Source organism: Lepidochelys olivacea (assembly GCF_965140295.1).
Source record: "Lepidochelys olivacea isolate rLepOli2 genome assembly, chromosome: 1".
Taxonomy (NCBI): domain Eukaryota; kingdom Metazoa; phylum Chordata; order Testudines; family Cheloniidae; genus Lepidochelys; species Lepidochelys olivacea.
This window is the reverse complement of record NC_140411.1, coordinates 81676491-81698751: the sequence shown is the minus strand read 5'-3', so window position 1 is coordinate 81698751 and position 22261 is coordinate 81676491. Positions and strand designations below refer to the sequence as shown.

General features: G+C 40.1%; 1 protein-coding gene across 5 annotated transcripts in view; it reads right to left on the bottom strand.

The window, feature by feature from the left end:
• Positions 1-5661: 5661 nt before the first annotated feature.
• Positions 5662-22261, bottom strand: part of LMO7 (LIM domain 7) — a 172176-nt gene continuing 155576 nt past the window's right edge. For 4 of the 5 annotated variants that reach the window (XM_084652450.1, XM_084652452.1, XM_084652453.1 and 1 more), the window contains 9 exons: positions 21832-21924; positions 19179-19609; positions 17076-17141; positions 14543-14595; positions 12105-12324; positions 10811-11116; positions 9243-9351; positions 7483-7585; positions 5662-6497 (listed from right to left, as the gene is read on the bottom strand). In XM_084652450.1, coding sequence (XP_084508576.1) covers positions 6475-6497; positions 7483-7585; positions 9243-9351; positions 10811-11116; positions 12105-12324; positions 14543-14595; positions 17076-17141; positions 19179-19609; positions 21832-21924 — 1404 coding nt within the window. In that variant the 3' untranslated portion in view covers positions 5662-6474. Of the gene's footprint in view, positions 6498-7482; positions 7586-9242; positions 9352-10810; positions 11117-12104; positions 12325-13575; positions 13738-14542; positions 14596-17075; positions 17142-19178; positions 19610-21831; positions 21925-22261 lie in introns of all 5 variants that reach the window. The other variant, XM_084652454.1, reaches the window with a different exon arrangement.

Below are 22261 nucleotides of genomic sequence, written 5' to 3'. Positions count from 1 at the left end.
AATTGTTTCAACAAATTTGCCCGGTATGGACGTTAGACTTACTGGTCTGTAATTGTCAGGATCACCTCTAGAGCCCTTCTTAAATATTGGCATTACATTAGCTATCTTCCAGTCATTGGGTACAGAAGCTGATTTAAAGGACAGGTTACAAACCATAGTTAATAGTTCCGCAATTTCACATTTGAGTTCTTTCAGAACTCTTGAGTGAATGCCATCTGGTCCTGGTGACTTGTTACTGTTAAGTTTCTCAATTAATTCCAAAACCTCCTCTAGTGACACTTCAATCTGTGACAATTCCTCAGATTTGTCATCTGTAAAGGATGGCTCAGGTTTCGGAATCTCCCTAATATTCTGAAGCAAAGAATTCATTTAGTTTCTCTGAGATGACTATCGTCTTTAAGTGCTCCCTTTGTATCTCGATTGTCCAGGGGTCCCACTGGTTGTTTAGCAGGCTTCCTGCTTCTGATGTACTTTAAAAACATTTTGTTATTACCTTTTGAGTTTTTGGCTAGCTGTTCTTCAAACTCCTTTTTGGCTTTTTTATTACATTTTTACATTTAATTTGGCAGTGTTTATGCTCCTTTCTATTTACCTCACTAGGATTTGACTTCCACTTTTTAAAAGATGCCTTTTTATCTCTCACTAGATAGGTATGCGTTTTGTAGGAAGTTATAGACAATGACTCACCCCACATTTTACACAGCTTATTAGACTGACAGGACTCTTCAGCAACACACAAGGATCCAGAGAATTTTCATTTGGCAGCACCAGGATGTCTTACCAAAAGGAAGAGTGAAATCCCAAGGCTCAAGGTTATTTTTACAGGTGTCAAGGATCTAACAACCACCACCAAGGCAGGAAAAAAAGCTCTACGGAGATAGAAATGAAAACATGACATGTTGCAGAGGAGGACTGAATTCCCCTTACTTTCAAAGACACAAAATGATGAATTACTCCAATGGAGGAGAAATAGGGGCAATTTGTCACTCTTTTCATTTGTTGATGACAAACAAATCCAGTGGAGAGATGTTTGTAGTGTCACTGCTGACAGAACCACACACTCGGTTGTCATACTTGCTGCTAATGTGAATGCCGAGTAAAACAACTACTCTGACTAGCTTCCCAGACACTTATTTTTATGCAGCATATCTTGCTAGTGAAGCATTGAAGTCCCACCAAAGATGAAGATTCGTGACCAGTTGAAGGCTGCACATTGGTAATTTGGTCAGAGACAAACCTACCGTCATTGAAGTCAGTGGGAGTTTTCCCATTGACTGTAGTAGGAGCAGGATCAGCTTCATACTTTGCAATAAAACAGAGTATTGATATAACTGCCATCATCATTCCTAGTCAGGTGTGATCTGTGTAGAATGTAAGTCCTATTTATGCAATGCTCCCTCATGATCTGACTGGAGGCTGCTTAAGATGGAGCATCACATGCCAGTGCCAGAAGCGTCTCTCTTCACAATACACGTTCCTTTGAGAATCAGAGGCAGCATTGCCATTGCGTTGGCGATGTTGTAGAACTCCATGCCCTGCCTTGGAATGATAGGCCACTCTTTGGAACCCTTTTGTCAGAACTTGTCAAAACACTGAGTGAACTGCAATTTTGCAGCAGGCTGACTATTAAAAATGGAATTCGATACTATCCAATGGAGGTAGATTAACACTGCTGACCACAACCCAACCGCTTAGGACCTGTCTACATGGGGAAATTTACCAGCAGAACTATACCGGTATAATTATCCCAGCATAATTCTGCCAATATATGCGTTTATTGTGATTGTATCTATACAGACAGTCAAATCAAGGCATCCTGCTTAACCATTCAACAGCTAAGGGAAGAGCAATGTGCAAGTCCATGGGTGAACCAGACAGCCCTTGCCAGCAGATAGGGCCTGAAAATGTGTGGCCGACATCTCTTTACTGGCCACAGTCGCAAGGGTCACAAAGGCTCCATTTATAGTTATTAGGAGCACATCTGATCCCTCCACATATGAAGCAATCAAATGAGCTTTTCCCAAACATGGCATTGGAAGGTCAAAACCAGGGGGCTGGACTGTTGGATTTGTCATAACATAAGCATTCACCACTTTATATGCCACCTGGAGGTGATATGAAGGTTCCTTAAGGGAATTATCCAAGCAGGATGCCTTGAGCTGACATAGTGGGTTAAACATCTCTTTACACTGGGGTAGATGTGGCATGTCATGCACCTGTAGAATATTTGCTCCTTAAGGTCTCCTGATAGCATGAAGTGCAAGGTTGGACAGAACAAACAGTGAGGCCAGGTTACTTAGTGTCATGCACAAACACTAAGAAATTCTGCCAGTAAAATTTCACCACATAGACACACCATTAGTTACAATGTATTGGCCAAGATAGATTTAAATTCTTTGTTCATTTTAACAGCTGCACTCCATGGCTTAGTAACTCTCAGAGTCTGGTGATATAATCCACCAATTTATAATTGGGTCAGTCTCTGGTTTATTCTCCTTTATGTAGAGTCTAAACATTCTCCCCTCTGTTTCCTGTGTAATGTGCTAGATGACGTTTTTAAACCCAATAAAATATATTATATATATTGTGACAGGGTCAGGCCAGATGGCTACAGGAAAGTGATAGAAGGCAGATTTATTAGCCCCAGGTTAAGTAGGTCCCTTTTCCCTGGGTAAGGTAACAGGGAAGGTTCCAGAACAATCAGGAACTTTCTGGAAACAATTAAGGCAGACAGGCTGATTAGAACACCTGCAGCCAATCAAGAAGCTGCTAGAATCAATTAAGACAGGCTAATTAGGGCACCTTGGTTTAAAAAGGAGCTCAATTCAGTTTGTGGTGTTTGTGCGAGGAGCTGGGAGCAAGAAGCGCAAGAAGCTGAGAGTGAGAAGGCATACTAATGGAAGACTGAGAAGTACAGCATTTTCAGACATCAGGAGGAAGGTCCTGTGGTGAGAACAAAGAAGGTGTTGGGAGGAGGCCATGGGGAAGTAGCCCAAGGAGTTGTAGCTGTCATGCAGCTGTTACAGGAGCCACTGTAGACAGCTGCAATCCACAGGGCCCTGGGTCGGAACCCGGAGTAGAGCGCAGGCCTGGGTTCCCCCCATCCCTCCAACTCCCTACTTGATACCGGAGGAGTTGACCTGGACCATGGGTTCCACCAGAGGGAAAGGTCTCTGGCCTGTTCCCCTATCCACTAAGTGGATCAGCAGAGACTGCAGGGATTGTTGTTCTTCCTTTTCCCCATGCTGGGCAGTGATGAGGCTAACTGAGTGAACAGCAGATTTGAGCCACGAAAGTGGCCAAACCGAGGGCTACTGTGAACCTCTGAGGCGAGCAAATGGGCCAATAAGCACAGGACCCACCAAGGGTCTAATTTATGCAAAGACTTTTTCCATTAGTTCATAGACTCAGACTTTAAGGTCAAAAGGGACCATCATGGATCATCTAGTCTGACCTCCTGGTCATTGCAGGCAACAGAACCTCACCCACCAACTCCAGCAATAGACCCCTAACCTCTGGTTGAGTTATTGAAGTCCTCAAACCATGGTTTAAAGACTTCAAGTTACAGAGAATCCACTATTTACTCCAGTTTAAACCTGCAAGAGACCCATACCCCATGCTGCAGAGGAAGGCAAAAAAGACCCAGGGTCTCTGCCAATCTGACAGGAAAATTCCTTCCCAACCCCACATATGGTGAACAGTTGTACAATGAGCATTTTGGCAAGACCCATCAGCCAGACATCTGGGAAAGAATTCTCTGTAGTAACTGAGAGCCTTCCCCACCCAGTGTCCCATCACTAGCCATCAGGTATATTTGCTACTCGCAGTCGCAGATTAGCTACATGCCATTGTGGGCAGTCTCATCATACCATCCCCTCCATAAACTTATCAAGCTCAGTATTGAAGCCAGATAGGATTTTTGCCATCGCTGCTCCTCTTGGATGGCTGTTCCAGAACTTCACTCCTCTGATGGTTAGAAATCATCTAATTTCAAGCCTCAACTTGTTGGTCAGTTTATATCCATTTGTTCTTGTGTCAACATTGGCACTTAATTTAAATAACTCCTCTTCCTCCCTGGTATTTATCCCTCTGATATATTTATAGAGAGCAATCATACCTCCCCCTCAGTCTCATTTGGTCAGTTAGATTAACTGTTTCTTGTCAAATTTAGAGATACTTCAAGTAAGAAATGCATGTAGATAATCCAAGTTTTGGCTGGAGGCATTAGCTTCCACTTTCTTTCCTAGAAAAGGAACATTTAGTTGTAGAGATGGCTCTCAACCCATTCACAGAGGTAGAAGTTTTTAGCAATGGTAAAAACGTAATTTTGCTGCATCTGAAATGCCATACTATAAAAGAAAGTAAGAGATGATAAATTCAGTTGCCTGAATTTCAACTGTGTCGAGTGTGGAGAACAGAGGCCGCCACACAGTGCATACCTTTTAACTGCTTTCTTTTGGAGTTCTTGTTGCTCATCTTCATTATGACAAATTACTTATTGCAATGAGACCCACATTTACAGGTCAGTATGATAAAGAACTTTAGCATGCACTAGCCTTGTCATCCCCATTTCCTTGAAGGCATTTACATTATATGCCAAATGTACCAAGTCAAAGACAATAGGTCCACAAGAACAGCAGAACAGGCAATTTACCAACTTCAGTGTGATCAGGTATTTCTAAAGGAAACCTTATATTTAAAAACAACTCATAGTAAGATTTGTAGGCAATTATTTGGGTCAAGAACCAAATGGAAGTTGAGGAAAAAGATCAGTGAAGCTAGAATGTTGGTGAAGATAGATAAATAGCACTTGATAAAATGGAGGAAAATTACTGCCTAGATTTGTGCTAATCTGTTTCCCAGGCTCAGTTTAAGAAAACAGGCCAAGACAGAAAATTTAGTATAAAAGGTTACGTCTCCTTTATGAAAGGATCCCTCCCCTGCTTCCTTCTGCTGCTGCAGCTGCGGCTTCTCTCTCTACAGCACACTCACCTCTCCTTATCCTATCTAAGGTTCAGAGCCCAGTCAGATGAAGAAACATTCTGAGGGCTTTGACATAAGATTTGCTGCCCGTTGATGTGTTACTGCACAAGACTTGAGTCTGTGCCTCCCTCCCCTCACCCTTTTTTTGATGCAAGCCACCAAATGGTCAAAAAATGTCTTGTGAGCCAAATCCTATGCATCTTTGCACCTGTCAAGGACTGTGCAATATGACTGGTCACAAGATTATTTTTCCGCCATTTCAGGGTCATTGGTAAAAAAAATGTTGAGAACCACTGTCCACGATAGCATAGTACACATCCCACCAGAGTTCTCTAACGCAGCAGCAATTCAGAGATACCTTCTGCACTTCATTAAACAGCCTGGTGACCTCAACAAAGCTTTTCAGCAAAGCTTCCAGCTATCCTTAATTAACTAGCACATGTTATGCAACACAGACGGTCAGTCAGGTCACTTGTACTAAGTTTCAAAAAGAAAAAAAACAAATGGAGCTTGACAGGAAAAAAACCTACTACATTTCAATCTGGAGTGAGTGAAACAGCATATAGCAAGAAGTGAGCCATTAGTGTCCCTGTGTATGCATGGTGGTGGTATTGTAAATATTAAACAAGAAATGTTTTACCAAAACAAATTCAAACAATCATATTTATTGTTCAGCAAATTCACTCTATGCACCATTCATGGCTCTGGATATTTTGAAAGGCAGGAAAGAGAAAGAAATACCTAATAAATTCAGTATCAGAACATTTATTTACAAAGGTACTGGAATTCAACAAAAAATTCTCCACTTTCTGGATTAACTTCTTTGATGGGAAACGGATAGTTATATTTTTCAATTATAAAGAGAAAATAGACTCCTTTCCTCCAAAGAGGTTCCATTGTTCTTATGCAAAACATTATGCCATCACCACTGAGCAAACAGCCTATACTTTGTACTTTACTTTCAAAAAGCAAATAGTAAACAGTTTTAGAAACCAGAATACAGAAAGCAAACATTTTGGTGTACATTTTAATGCAGCTTCATATTATTCAGAGACTTCACCTCGTAGCATATGTCAAAAATAAAGATAGCAATCACAAATACATATTTATATTAACTATTTCAATAGTGCTCATTTAAGAGCATAAAAAACAAAATACCCTCTTCATATACCATTGGAAACTCTGCTAGTTGATTATCAGCCTCAAAAATGTTTTGAAGTTATGACTGATAAATGTTTGTTCTCCCTTGTGCTTTTAAGTACATTGAACTCAAAAAGTGAATGTGTTTTCCCCCAAGAGAGTTCCTTCTTGTGATTACATTCTCATAAATAACTAAAGTTGAATGAAAGATACAATGCATCTTCTACATAATCTAGACAGGCAAAAACGTTACCCTTAAAAAACACAAACAAAATACATATTTATAGATCTACATCACCAGCAACCACCTCCTCTTCTATCTGCAACAATGGTTTCATGTTTATGGTTGCTTCACATGGAGGTTGGCTGTCCAGCTATTGGGGTCAGGGAGAAATAGAAAAAAAGGGTTTTAATTAAGGAAAAGTTTTTTGGAGTGTTTTAGTAAACGTAAGATACTGAGTTCAAAAATGCTTGTCAAAATATCATCATTAATCAATATCTGTTTGCAGTTCCCTTTTGCAAAAGGTAATTAACACAGAATCAAAAAATGCTTTTTATTTAAAGCACCAGCACCAAGCTCACTAAGTTCGAATTTTTGTAAATGGGAATAAAGGAAAAAATTCTGTACCGCATCCTTTAATTAAAACCTGCAAGTAAATCAATCCACTGCTGATCTAATACTCCCAAATGAATAACTAATCATGAGGCTATAATTCAAAAAAGAGTAGCTTTGGAAATAGTAACCAACATCCTATAATTAGGATAAACTAATCATTTTCCTAGTATGTGCATATATCAGTTTTATAAGTAGATGCAATTTTGCAGCGTGACTGATTTGTTATTTAGTGAACAGCAATGACTTTAAGGGTATGCCTACACTGCAACCAAAGGCATTATTCGAGCATACTGTAGTCACAACAACAGTGAAGCCACAGAAGCAAGGGCTGCAATACGGACTGTACACCCCATCCAGGACCACCCAAGTGGCTAGTCTGTGACTCTGTGGCTTCACTGCTATCGTTAGGCAAGCTAGCTCAGATATGTCTACACATGCGACAGTCACACCTCTGACTGCAGGGTAGCCACACCCTAAGGTGCCACTTTCCCAGATTTGTAAAGAATGAAGCACATCCATCATAACGGGATGGTAAACCATTGCACAGTATGTTAAGGGAGCGGAGAGTACAGCCCACAAAGAGAAACTGAAATGAAACCTTTATGAATCAATTCACTAATACACCAGGCTAGCACTAAAAATAATAGCCTTTGATAAGTGCAGCAGTAGGCAGGCTCTGGGGGCCCCAGAGCAAAAGTAGAAAATAAAGTTTTCACACACTTATGATAGTCTGGTCTCCTTACTTTTAAATTTGACATAGCAGTCGTTGCAGAAGAGTTCATTGTTTCGGATCCTGACTTCAGCTCCTGAGTGCGAGCCTCCGAGGTCGCATGCACAAGCTGTGCACTGTATTAAACATCAGTAATTAGCAACTTGTTACAAACACGGGGAGAAAACATGTACATAAGCAGCTTATAATAAAAACCAGCGAAGCCTGAACCATAAACCCAAATTAGCAAAAGCAAACATACTATTTGCAGATTAAAATGCAGCCAACCAGATGAGACATCATTTAAAGGTGATGACTAGCAAACTATTAGAGATGCACATTCTAAACATATAAAACAGAAATGATTCAGAGATTAGCTCACGAAATCTTGTTTAAGGTTCAATTTCTCAGAAACAAAATTTTAAAAAATGGCACAAAAGGAAAGAACTTGTTCTTGAAATGGTGACAGCAATTTTGGCACAGAACATTTGAGTGTGCCACTTGCAGATTCCAAGCAACACTATCTGCTTTTCTTTCTGTTAGCTTTCTTTTCAAGACAGGAAGCATTTATGCCCAATTATTCTAAGTGTGTATGCATAATTTAAAAGAATTCTCGGGAGCTTCAGATTGCTTCATTTTGCCAAAACAGAATTCTTGCCACCTTTTCTTATGCTAATATTAAAATGTTTAAGCATAGTGGGCGAACAATGCATTACTATAGCGTGAACTAAGCAATAGCTCTCGACTCTCCAAGCAGGCAGAGGACACACATGTACATCTAAACCGCATTGTGTCTGGATGGACTGTCTCTGTATCGCCGTTCACAATACATGCATGCTGGATTTAGAAAATAAAATGTTCTGTAGTCTTCAAGGGGGTTAGCATTTGCAGCCTATGTGAAAAATGCTACAGTATGATGGCATCTAGCAAGGGTATCAGGAGAAAAAAAGGATTCTAGAATTAAGATATATTCATTCAGCTGTTCCACAGGGCCTTACACACATCGATAAAAGCCCATATATAACACCTACAATAATAAATTCAACTCTGCAGTACTTTGTTCAATGGTGCACTAATCCTAAAACAATTTCCTTTAGAAGAGATCATAACTCCTCCTATGTGCCAGTGCGGGTGAGTGCAAAGGGGTAATTCCTCTGTGCTGACTACCCATGTAGCAGGAAATAACATGGAGGAAAGGCAGTGGAGAGCACCTTGTGTGGATTTCTATTCTTCCTTCTGTGCAGGGGTACAGAAGTAGTTGGAGCCTTGGCTTCTTCCCCTACAACATGCCACCCAACACAGCTGGCACAGATTACTTCTTCCCTTTAGCCTGGGGGGAACCAATGACCAGAGACACTTAAGTCTTAATCTAGTTTCTCGTCTATTCCTGGAGCAGTGCATCTATGTGTTGTCCCTTACTAAGGGGTTTATGGCAAAGTGGCAAAGTCACAAGTGATTTTAGCTGACTCAATTTTTGGATGCCCAACTTGACACACCATAAAGTGGCCTGATTTTCAGAGAGCAGGTGTCTCAGCATTTTCTGAAAATGCCTTTTTTTAAAACGTGAAAATTGGAGTGTAGATGTTAAAACTTTAATACTACTCCTCTGATTGTTATTAAAGTGAATGCTTAAAGCCTGTCGATAGGACTGTTGCATGGACATATGCATGTAGCACACAACATGAGTGGAGCATGTATCATGTGATTAGTAGAGCCTTTGCAACCAGAACGCCAAGTAGCCATGCGTGCTCCAAGTTAGTTCCCGTTTCTTCACAGTGTTTCTCCAGCTCTCACCTTAAAACAATGTAAATGATAACAAAGACCAAGAGATTCGATGATCATGGCTGCTCCTTTGCCCAGAACGTTATTACAGTATGAGCATATTTTCTTCCCACTGACTGACCTAGATACAGAACAAGAATGTGGCTCAGGCCCTCAAAACCACTTGAAAAGGTTTAAAATATAAACAAAAGTGATCAAGAGCATGTTGTCATGATAGAAAGCATTGAAACAGAGGACTGTGTGCTACAGTAATGAGCGGAAAATTAGGTTATCAGGAAAAAACATCAAAATTAATGTTCTGTAATTAAATATGCAAGCTATAAAATCAAATTTAAATGAGAAAAAATATACAGAAACACAGACAAAACAGAAGTGAACATAAGATTTTATGCAGCATTCTTGTGCACTATTTTATCATGTTAAATGCTGGTTGAAGAGGAGTCTAAAACAGATATTGCTAAGCTTGGAAACTAGTGATACATAGCTTTTGTGCTCCTGCCTCATTTCTTATCTGCAAGGAACTATTATTAGGGCTACACTTTACTAAAACCTTTGCCAAGTACCACTCTCTGTAGATTGTTAAGTAACTGAAGTCTGGTTCTGGACATACATTATATTAACTCCTTTAAACATGTGCCTTATAGAGGTCAATTTCCATGGGCCAACCAGAATATTTGAAATCCGAAAATGGAAGGCAGAACAAGAGAAGCAGCCATTTTTAAAATGGTCATTTTCTTACACTATTAAAAAAAATTAAGTAGTCTAGCTTTTAAAAAATGCATCAATTTATCAAAATGTTCATGAATGCTAGAACTAGGAAGGGTGAAGGAATGCTTTTGCAATGGTCGCATTACACCTATTGCATGTAATTGTGTGTGCATGAGTTTCCACAATCATATATACATTTGTTTAAAAAAGTTTTAATTACATGAAAGAGCATGGTTACCTTCAGTCCAAAATAAACTGTAATTAGTACTTCCTTTTCTGGATTAAAATAATGGCCTACCCTACAATTACCCAAGATCACTAGCCATGAACATTCCTGAGAATTCCCTGAGAAGATGTTGACCACATGTCTGCAAAAGAGATGTGGTCAATAAAATGTGGGTCTTAAAATTTTATGTATTTATTTTTTAAACAAAAGATTCTTACAAAACCAATACATGTCAGAAGTGATGTCTGGAAAGTACAAGGAGACTTTTATTATCATTTTTGTAACCCATAAATAATTTTGAGTTGAGTGACTACAGATTTATTGCTTCACCTGGGAAACTTTCTGAACAGCTCTGAGAAACATGGAAGTGATAACACTGTTCTTCTATGGTATCTTTCAGCTAGATAACTCAAGGCACTTTTCAAATATTAAGTTTTACAACACTCCAGTGTGGAAGTACAGTATAATTCTGTTTCACACACAATCAGACTCCAATACTAAGAGATCAAGTAGCTTGTCTAAGATCAAAGCAAACCAGTGGCAAAGCTTGTACAAGACTCCAGCTACCCCGCTGTAACTACTGTATGAGTGTGTCCACAGTTCAGCCTGCTATTTATAAATTTTCAACAGATGGGCAACTACTTACCTGTTCCGCTGCTGAGCTCCTGATCGGGAAGCAGAGGTAGGAGACTGAGCACGAGGTACAGACGAAGGTGCTGAGGGGAAACTGTGGGATGAAGTTGCTGATCTTCCAGAGCTGGCTGAAGGAGGTGCTACACTGGAGGAGGGGGTACGCATGTAAGCTCGGTTCGAAGACGACACTAGTGGAGCAGCAGAGCGACTAAAATCTTGATTAGATGACAAGGATGTGGAAGAGGCAGATTGATTCGTCCAAGGCGGAGATCTCCATGAACTTGTTCTTGAGGAATCAAGGTTATCTAAAGATTCACCTCTGAAATGTATAATTGTTATGTGCAGAATATTACTGCCCAGAAACATATCTTCTTATGAACTAACACTTTATCATGCTTTGATTTTACAAAAAAGAAATATTTAAGTTTTCACAGTACACGAGGTATCAAAATATTCACTGTATCTATTTTAAAGGTTGATTTTCTAAGCATAATTATTTTTGATAACCTGAATATTTTATTATATTCCTTTATTAAAAATATTTGAAGCTGCAAACTGTTTATAATAACTGGGCTTCACTAGCCCTAGGGGAAAAAATGACCAAAGAAGGTGAGGCTAAAGCACGAAAGATAACAGCAAAATACACTTCAGTATAGCTTTATCAGCGTGAACCAAATCAAATTGTTTTTATTTAGTAATGACACCAGATAGTGGTGGTGTTTGTATTTTTCTCTAAGGGATACCAGTTCTAAAATAGATCAATCCCTCCCCACCATTAGATAGTCACATTGTTCAGAAACCAGCTGTTGGCACAACTATGATCTCATGACTGATATCTTACTGTTTCCTAAGTGACAAACCCAACGTTTAGACCCTATGCAAGCAACAAACACAGAAATTCTGAAGTTTCCGACAAGATATTTGTGCATGTTAGAAATTACTGAAAATTATTCTTCAGAACCTATAAGCTTTATTTGAGAACAAAGTAAATTACTGAGGTTCTCAAATACATGTACAAATGACAATGCACATTAATCATTAATTCACATTATGGGTATATCAAAGGAGAAATAAGCAATTGAGGAAGTATTTACAGTTCACACAACACCACCTTTATTCTCCATACTTGCAAATATTTGATCTCAGCTATAACAGAACCAAGTTTTACCCCACTATGTTGTGACTCAAATTAGCTCAAAATCTTTACTGGCTTTACAATCTGTGCTGCAAAGCAACATTAGAGCGCCCCAAATCTAAATATTATCTAGAGGCAAAGTTCAGTTTACAATTTTCAACAAGCTTCCTACCTCTTCATTGTATTCTTGTGAAGATTAACAGGGTCCTTATGCACACTAGAACTACGCTGCCTAATCCAGCTGTTGTCTGTATGTAGTGATGTTTTCTTTCTCATTTCCTGAAGGATATGTTGTCTCTCTATTTCTGCTGAAGACTGAGCACGCTCTTTCTGAGACCCCTTCTGTGAATCACTGACATTCCAAGACTTTTCCAAATATTTGTTGTTTGTACCTAATTTGAAAAATACAAACATCTGTCAAGTTTTAGGGAGATAAAACACAAAAGCTAAAATTAAAAAGCAAATTGTAAAACTAGTGTTGTAAAACTACTGAAGCAAAGTATGCACCTTTGTGTTATTAATATTTGATGAAGTATAAATTTCACCATTTTAATATTGACTGCCATTACTAAAACAAATATTACCAGACAACATGCACATCAGAAGCATTAAAGATATCACCAGACAAAAAGGGAGATATCCAGTGTCAAGCTAGCAGTGAACTATCAAAAATCTAAGTTAAAGCACAGAAGCAAGCACCAGGTGTTCTGTACTTCTCGGCTATAATGCCAGAATGGGGTACGAGTTATTTTGTGCTTCCTCCTCTGCCCCCCAATATAAATATCCCTAGCCTGCTTTTCACAGGTGTAGGGTTTTCATGTGACTAGTGACAAATCAAGCAATACATCATAATTTACAATGTGGCAATTTACAATAAAAAAAATCAAATAGAGACAAGCAAAAGCTGCTTATCAACCATGGTACAACATCACGCTACTTTTAAACAAATGGGTATTCCCTGCACTTTTAAGGTCAGATGAAAGTCAGAAAGATCCTTTGCTCTAAAAGCCTGAACTCCCCTCCCTCTTTGAAAGAGGCTCTTCTCCAGTAATGAAATGGAAGCCTGCCGGAATACACAACTGCATCACAAGTTCCTTCTCCCCTTTCATAATTTATAATCCACACCCCCTCTAATTATAGGAATTATTCCCTGTTCAAAATGTCAAATTTATTGTGTTTTAGAGGAGACAGTCTTGCTTTATAAATGTATCTGCTTCAAAAACGCCCCTTGCTGGAAGCATTTTATCTACTACCTAGTTACTGGGATATCTAGGCCATTGAAGGAAAGGTCAAACTTTTGGTGTAAGGCATCCTTTGGTCCTTACTTGACATCTTAAAAAGGTAGAAAAACAATGCCATTCTCCTCAAAATGAACAGAATTACTAGTGTTTTAAAAAAAAAGGAAATTGGTTTTTATTCAGCTATTCTTTGTGCTAGGCCTACTTAAGTGAACAAAACAGTAAGTCACTTCAGTTGTAATAGTCCCTCTTCTAATACTGCTTTGACTACAGATTTACTATTGGATTTATTGGTACAGATTAACTTGTCAGATATTTCTGGAAGTCTAGTCATCTCATTAGTTTTGGTGATTGAGACGTGATTTGAGAAAGTGTTCTTCTTGCCAATTTGAGATGCACTCCCACCTTGGTCTGGGTTAGCATGTTCCATCTGATAAACCATTTGTTTTCTTGTAGCCTCCAGCTCTCGTTTTTTTGCCTTTTGCAGAGTCTTCATACTTTGCTTTCGGTTTAACTCCTCTTGCAACAGCCATTGGGCAATACCACCTAATGGTTTTCCATATTCACCTACAGTCACGTTTGCATACACAAACCCATTTATCACTTGTACAAAATTTTTTTTGTAAAGTAGCTTGTTGTATCTTCCATCATATTGTCTTTAGTAAGTCACCCGCATTCCCTTACATACTATACTCGAAGCAGATTATAAAATATCTAGAATATAATTTCTAAAGAGAATGGTATGTAATCTTATATTTTAGCAGCTCCTTAAGAAAACTGAAGCCATTGTTATATCCCCAGGAAATCATCTCCAGCTGTTTTCTTCCCATATATACATTGTAAATGTTGCAAAACAATTTTGTTAAGAATAGTGCCCCAGTTTTTGTAGCACTGAGTTTTGTTATTCCCAATTCAAATGCACTAGCATATCGTACATCTATTATCCACATTAGCCCCATTGTTTCTATATTCAATCTACCACAGAAAATGTATTAAAATACAGCCTTACACATAACTGTTTAAAAGTATTAATGCACTATATAGATTATGATTACAGGATGACTGTAATCCATACTACTTTAAAATAAATTTGAACTAAAGTATATCTTAGAAAAGCATCCATTCTGAATTTAAAGACACTGACTTTTGGATAATTTACCACACCTCTTAGATAATCTATTCCAGTGGTTAATTTTCCACACTACTAAAAATCTGATATAGTATATGTATACTTGAATTATGAGTGGCAATCAAAAACAATTATTTTTGACCTTCAAATAGCTAGTTGCTGTAACTACCCTTTGATTGTATTCATGTTTTCATGCAGTTAATCATCAACTTAAAAAGATCTAAGAGCAATTAAAGTCCTCACCATTTTGACTTTTGGGGTAATCATCCAGTTCTGAAGTCGATCTAGATTTATTTCTATAAATACAGAAAACTTGTATTACCATAGCTCTAGTCATGGTGCAGGATACCGTTGGGCTAGGCACTATACAAACACAGATCAAAAAGATGGTCTTGCCCGCAAAGAGCTGACAATTTAAGTATAAGACAAGATATAACAGATGGATAGACAGATAGACAGACAGAGAGTATAAAGAAATATTGAGGCAACACTAGTCAGCATTGACAGGCTGTGGTCTCAGCACACTAGTGGTATAATCTATTGTTATTTAGTACTAATCTTGCAGTAATTCCCAGAGACCTCATTTACAGAGTGGAGCATCCTTCTCCTAGGTGCTCTACAAATATTTGTAAATATGGTCCCTGCCTCATTCCCCTAGATCATTAGACTGTAATACCAATGAAGATCAGAGACAGTGCAGCGTACCAGTCTAAGGAGGACCGTTTCAATTTTTTGGGTGCATACTTATATTTTTAAGTTTGTTACATGTGATGTATTTACCACTTCCTAGTTTGGAAGTGCTATTGCCGCTGAAAGAAAAGTATGGCCTTACATGCAACCTGAGGATGTTTCTTGGGAAAGCCTTGTGGTTCATTGATCCTATCGTGCAGAGGAAAGTGCCTACGGGTTTTAGCTGACAAAAGTCATCAGATGCACAAGAAAATGAATAGTAGGCAAAAGTGTTCTGGCTGCCCAATGTGAAAGTTAACATAGTACCTGGCTGCTCTATGCTTAGCGCTAGCTCATGAAAGTGAGGCTCTGACTATACATACAAATACGGTGTTTATTTAGAAAAGCAACAAAGAGCTCATTTCTTGGGCAGCAGCTTCAATATTTAAACTACAGAGGGCTGTTACAGCAGCATCACTGTATGCATTCATGACCCAGTGCAAAATGAGTCCGTCGTATTAAACCAATATGGCCTTTGGAGGCAATATTCTTAATAATCGTATACAGTTTCCTGATCTCCATATTAACTGTTTGTGCTAACATAGTCTGACTGATCAGTTCTTGCACTGGTGAAGAGCTGGTGTTACAAATGCTCAACTGCTTATAGAAGCAGTTACAACAGGGAACAAGGAAGCTAGACCGGTGCTTATGCCTCTAGCACCTTTGGCCTCTCCCCATGCCTCCATAGCATAACCATTTGGCGCAAAAGCCCTCACCACTTTGAGGACAGAGCACTAAGAGGAAAGAATTCCCATCAGTAGACCTTAGTGAAATATTTTGGACAAATAGTTTATTTGCCAAAAAATGCAGTTTTGGTCAATCCAAAACTATTTGTCAATTTGACAGGAATTTGCTAAATAGTTTCAGCCATTTTTCCCCCCAGGATTTAAACACCATTCACAAAGTGGAGAGGTGGGGAAGAAGAGGAGAAAAGGAGGAAGAAGAGCTAGTGGTAGTCCTCCCATACAACCATTAGCCCTGGGCTAGGGTACTCACCCAGGATGAGAGACACCCTCCCTCGCTCCTTTCTATTTAAAGTAGAGAAGGGATTTGAACTGAACCTCCACCCTCTCAGAAGAGAGCCATAACCATTTTTGATTCACCAAAAAAATCCAGAATTTTAAGTTCAACGAAACCTGAATTTCATTTTCAAGTTTTCAGAACTGCTAATGAACTAAAAAAATCATTTATGTGCCCAGTTCCATGCATCAGATGCACCATCTCAGGTCTTGGAGTTTCAACGGAAATAAGTATGGCACTTGTGATGTCACAAGAAGAAAGACTGGATTAATTGCTGAAAAAGATATACAGATGACTCTTACGAGCAACTGTGGGGTACTATCTATATTAATGTTGGATGGGAGAGTTATGGATAGAAGATATTTTACAGAGATGGGGAATTTAGAACTTTTAGGGTTATTCCAATAATTAAAAGGGGAAAGAAAATATAACTGTGCATTTAAATGAACCAATGCATTTGTAACTGTTGACAAAAAAGCTTTTATTAAAAGCAGAAAAGAGGATAGCAAAAAACAGGCATGAGTTAAAACAAAACAGAAAATAGGAAAAGTTTAAAAAAAAGGGAAAACTAAAAATTTGTGTACCAGCTTCCTGATAATTTTGTACCTTCATTTTATCCCCTCCTTTCCCTGCTTATCTTTTATTATGTTACACAGTTTTGTGTGGGAACCGTGCCCTAGGTTATATTACACATTATGACACAACCACTGTAATAGCTGAGATTGTTTTTCAGTCTCATCAGTCCACTGCCACCCACACATTCAACTCCTTACACTTCTTGGCTTGCTTTATAGAAAGATCTACTGACTGAAAGACATTCTATGCTACAAATGGAGTATGACTTAAAGAAATTAGGTGGCCAAAGCTCCTGTAGGTGAAAGCATAGCACAAGGACTGCAAAACAATATTGCTGGTAAGGACTCTAAACTGTACCACACCAAAATGGTTAAAATGTATTGTCAAATCCAAGGCTCTGTAATATAAAGGTGAAATTCTAACCTGCCTGGAGATTCAGTATCATACTAACCTGTCAGCAAGAAAGTGGCCAGATGGATCTTCAAAGTTTTTAGATACTTCATAATGGTCATAATGTCTATAAGCAAAAAATAAAATAGAATAAATATATGAAATAAGGTGAATTAAGTAAATATCAAACCCAAATTGGGAAGAGATGAAGAAATAAGGTACAAACAACAGATCCCTAAATGTACATAGCAAACAAATTCTAGGAGGCTCAGCTCTTGTTTTAGTTAGAAACAAAGTTGCATGACAGATACAGCTTTCAAAGATCTTTTATGAAGTCAGACCTACTGTCTGTAAATGACACTCATCAAACACTGATACCAAAGCTCTAACATTAGAGGAATATGTATATCTACAGCACGAATACAGCTTTTTGGGGCAGGGGCCACATCTTCATACATGTTTGTATAGTGCCTAGCACAATGAAGCTACCATCCCAATTGTACCGGAAAGTATTAATATTGTTGTTAATACATTTAAAGTCCTACTTCAGCAAAGCAGTTTACACATGCTTAAGCACAACCCTATTCAGCAAATCCTTAAGAACACTCAAAAAACGTTTTTGTTTCTCTGATATTTTACTGAGAGTGGCACTTCTATGTTATTTGTAACACTAGTAGGTGAAACATTTTCAGAAAGGAATGTCCCTTCCTCCCACTCTCTTTACTCTTTAAAATAGACTGCTGAAAAAGGTAGTGGAAAGAGATTGTCTGAAATAAACAGATTTAGACTAGGTATTTCTAATATGCTGTGGTATCTAAGCTAATATAAATTATCTCATAAGATACTGTAGAATCTTTAATCCACAATTAATAGAAACATATTGCTGTGCTGGTCAAACCACTGCAAGATAACAGCAGTAAGTGTTTTGACTTAGGAATGCAGACATGCAGCTAGTAGGAAATAATTAATTCAGTATTTCATTATAAATCTCTACAGAAGTGTTGAACCACAGACTTGCAAATTCCCCATTAATGCTACATATTGTCCACAGAGCAGAGGTGGGCAAACTACTGCCCGTGGGACTGTCCTGCCTAGCCCTTGAGCTCCTGGCCGGGGAGGCTAGCCCCCTCCCCCGCAGCCATGCAGGCACCTCAGCTGGCTCTGGCCAGGCAGCCGAGCTGCAAGCTCCTGCTGCTCTGAGCTGCATGGTAAGGGGGTGGGCGGGGGTTAGATAGAGGGCAGGGGGTTCTGGTGGGGGGAACTTAGGGGACAGAGAGCAGTTGGATGGGGCAGAGGTTCTGGGGGGTGGGCGGTCAGGGATGGAGAGCAGGGGGGTTAGATAGGCATGGAAGTCCCAGGGGGCCTGTCAGGGGGCAGGGTGTGTGTGTGGATAGGGGTTGGGGCAGTCAGGGGGGTCAGATAGGGGGTGGGGTCCCAGAGGGACAGTTAGGGGCAGGGGGTCCTGGGAAGGGGTGGTCAGGGGACAAGGAGCAGGGGGGGTTGGAGGTTCTGAGGTGGGCAATCAGGGCACAGGAAGTGGGAGGGGTGGACAGGGAGTGGGGGCCAGGCTGTTTGGGGGGGGGGGGCACAGCCTTCCCTACCTGGCCCTCCATATAGTTTCACACCCCGATGTGGCCCTCAGGCCAAAAAGTTTGCCCACCTCTGCAATAGAGATAGGTGATAACCTCAGAAGTTTTCATGGTAAATTTTCAAGTTTTTGGCCCACCTCTTATCAGTCACCATGTTCACTTGCATAAACCCTTTTGAACAAAAACCTAGGAAAGCAAATAAATAAACTAATTTCATTAAAAGTCAAAACCACCAGCTTTAATTATGGGCCTGATTCTGTCAACCCTTACAAACCGTGAATAGCACTTTACTCTGACACTCAGTAGGATGATGAGCGAAATAAGGTATCACTCAATATAAGTAAGGATGACAGGCCCTTATGTTGGACTAAGGTACAAAATGTGTATTGGTATTGTAATGAGACATAGGTTTAGGTTGTCACAGAATGCACTCTGCTTAGTGACTTCATGTCTGTCTTTTCTCTTGATAGTCACAGAAACATATGTTTAATATGCACATACTTCAGGACATCTGCATTATCTTTGAAAATATACTTTTGAAAAGTAAATGCATCTCCCCAATTGTGAGTGCAGACCTTCGGTATTGGGGCATCTGTATTGGTATCTCCCTTTCTTTTTCCATGCGCCGCTTCTGCTCCTCGGCCTCTGCTCGCCGCTTCTGCTCCTCGGCCTCTGCTCGCCGCTTCTGCTCCTCGGCCTCTGCTCGCCGCTTCTGCTCCTCGGCATATTGTTGTTCCTTTTCTTTCTGCTCTCTTTCAAGCTCTAGTTCTTGGGCTTTCCTTTTTTGCTCCAAATGCAGGGCTTTTTCCTCTTGAAGTCTCCTTTCCTCCTGGAGTCTCCTCCTTTCCATTTCCTTCTCTTCCTCATTCTGCTGCGGTTCCCCCCACTCATGTCTTCTGCCTCCTTCAAGATCATCAGCGTCTTCTCCCACGTTTCTTCCCCAGCGAGAAATAGGTGGTGCATGTGTAGGTACCGATATTGTGTTGAAGGTTAGGACAGTCGGCTCCTGTAGGAGAGGAAAATAATGGTTTTAGAAACATGATAGCGCAGGCTACCTATTTAGGAAACATTTTATTTTGTGACCAGGGACTTGAGGGGAAGGATCTCAGGGGACTCTCAGTGGCAACAAAGAGTGTGCTTCTTAGTTTATGCTTTAGGGACGCCTACACACACAGTCTTCTAAAGTGAGAAGTTCCATTCTGTTTGCTAGCCTTGATTACCCCGTTGCCTAGTCTTTCCAAAAGTGTCCGCAGCTTTTATTTTTTAAACCACCTTTATGCATGAAACACCCAACCTATACTTGTGCTTCAAGCCATTCCTTCTCCTCTTAAGTCCCTACACTATTTCCACAATAAGTGTGTCAATGAATATTCACTCACTTTTTTCCTTATTTTACAGATTTTTAGAAACAACCTTAAGTGAACTACAGTGAGCACATATCTAAACTCAATATCCATGTTAACTGTACTGATGTAACCCTCATCCTTCAGCATCTAAAATTTAAGAACATAATGGGTCAGACCAAAGGTCCATCTAGCCCAGTATCCTGTCTTCAGACAGTGGCCAATTCCGGGCACTTCAGAGGGAATGAATAGAACGGCAGTCGAGTGATTCATCCCATCATCCACTCCCAGCTTCTAGAAGTCATTTCTGACATTGTATTTTTGTATGCACTCCTATGAGAAAGGTCTTTGAATAGTTTGTTTCCATGCAGGAAGCAAAATAACCCTTTGAAATGAAGGAATAATGTGTCAGCCCAGATCACACTCCCAGCACTTAACGGTTTAAAACAAAATGTCCTTGAGGGCTTCATAGTGAAAGACTTAACAGCTTAATTGAGGGACACCAGTCTTGCTGTTTAAGTTATATAAGCTTTAGATTTGTTTTGCTTTCCTGTTTACCACTGTATACGCCTAAATACACTTGCAGGTACATCTGAAGGAGGAGGAAGTGCTCACTGAGCTGATACAGAAACAGAGAACATTGATGCCTCTAAAGCATCTGGAAACCCAGAATATAGCCCTGTCCAGCTGTAGAACAGACTACAGCTATGGAAGGAAGCAACTAAAGAAACTAGATACACTCTTGACATTTTGAGATATATGGAAGACTTCCATCAGCAAGGCTGCAGTTGATTTCTTCTCTAAATTCTTCAGAGGTAGGATGGCTCAGCTTTAAGACCACAACGGTACTTAAGCACATGTCTTAATTTGAGTATGGGATAGTCCTAGTGACTTCAGTGGGACTGTTCATAGGCTAGAAGTTAGGTACATGCTTGATTACTATGCTGAATCAGGGCTGAAGTTGGTCATTTTCACTCTGGTCACAATGATATTGTATAAGCTGGGAACTGGCTTATAAAACAAAACATTTCTTGTGTTCATACACCTTAGCTGCATGTTGTCCTGCTGTCTTGAATGAGTCTAAACCGGGGTGGGCAAACTTTTTGGCCCAAGGGCCACATCTGGATATGGAAATTGTATGGCGGGTCATGAATGTTCACGAAATTGGGGGTTGGAGTGTGGGAGCAGGTGATGGCCCTGGCTGGGGGTGTGGGGTGGAGCTGAGAGGTTTGGGGGTACAGGAAGGTATTCCAGGCTGGGACTAAGTGGTTCAGAGGGCAGGAAAGGGATCAGGGCTGGGGTAAGGGGTCAGGGTGCAGGCTCTGGGAGATGCTTACCTCAAGCAGCTCCCAGAAGTAGCGGCATGTCCCCCTTCCGACTCCTACACATAGGTACAGCAAGGAGGCTCTGGTGCGTGCTGCCCCATCCGCAGGCACCGCCCCTGCAGCTTCCATTAGCCATGGTTCCTGGCCAATGGGAGCTGTGGGGGCCATGCTTGGGGTGGGGGCAGCTTGCAGAACCCCCTGGCTGCCCCTATGTGTAGGAGCCAGGGGGGGACATGTTGCTGCTTCTCGGAGCCACGTGGAGCGGGGCAAGCCTCTGATCCCGCTCCCCGGTGGGAGCTTGAGGGCCAGATTAAAACGTCTGGAGGGCCGGATGCAGCCCTCGGGCTGTAGTTTGCCCATCCCTTATCTAAGCCCAACTGATCACAAAAGTAAACCACCAACTTTGTAGACAGTTATTTTTATTTTAGGAGTATTTATTCTCTGCATTGGGCAAATGAGAAAGCAAAAAAGTCATTTCCATATTTAAGTACCTACTTTTGCTAATGCTCAATAAAGGAATCGTGAGAAACTTGAAAGGTGAACACATACACATCGCCTACCTCATCTAAATATTTGGAACTCTCTCTTTCTGCTTCTTGCTGAGCCTGTAGCCATTCTTTCCGCAATTTCTCCTGTTCACGTTTGTATTTCTCCTGGCAGGAAGAGTCACAGATTATATTAAAAGTAAATAAAAGCGACAGGAAAACACGACCTTCTTCATTTGTATTAAAATATTTGTTTTAAAACTAACCTTGTGCAAAGCAGTAAGTCAAGTAATAAAAAATCCTAATAGATTGCAGATGGCGAAATCCTGACCCTAATGAAGTCAAAGGGAGTTTTTCCGTTGACTTCAGGGGAGCCAGAATTTCACCCTAAGGCTCATAAGACTCACCAACCTATAACATTTCCTATCTTATGATTTGTTTTTGGTTTAGTTATGAAGTTACCTCTACTAAGCTACAGTAATATCAATCTTAACTATTTAAAACA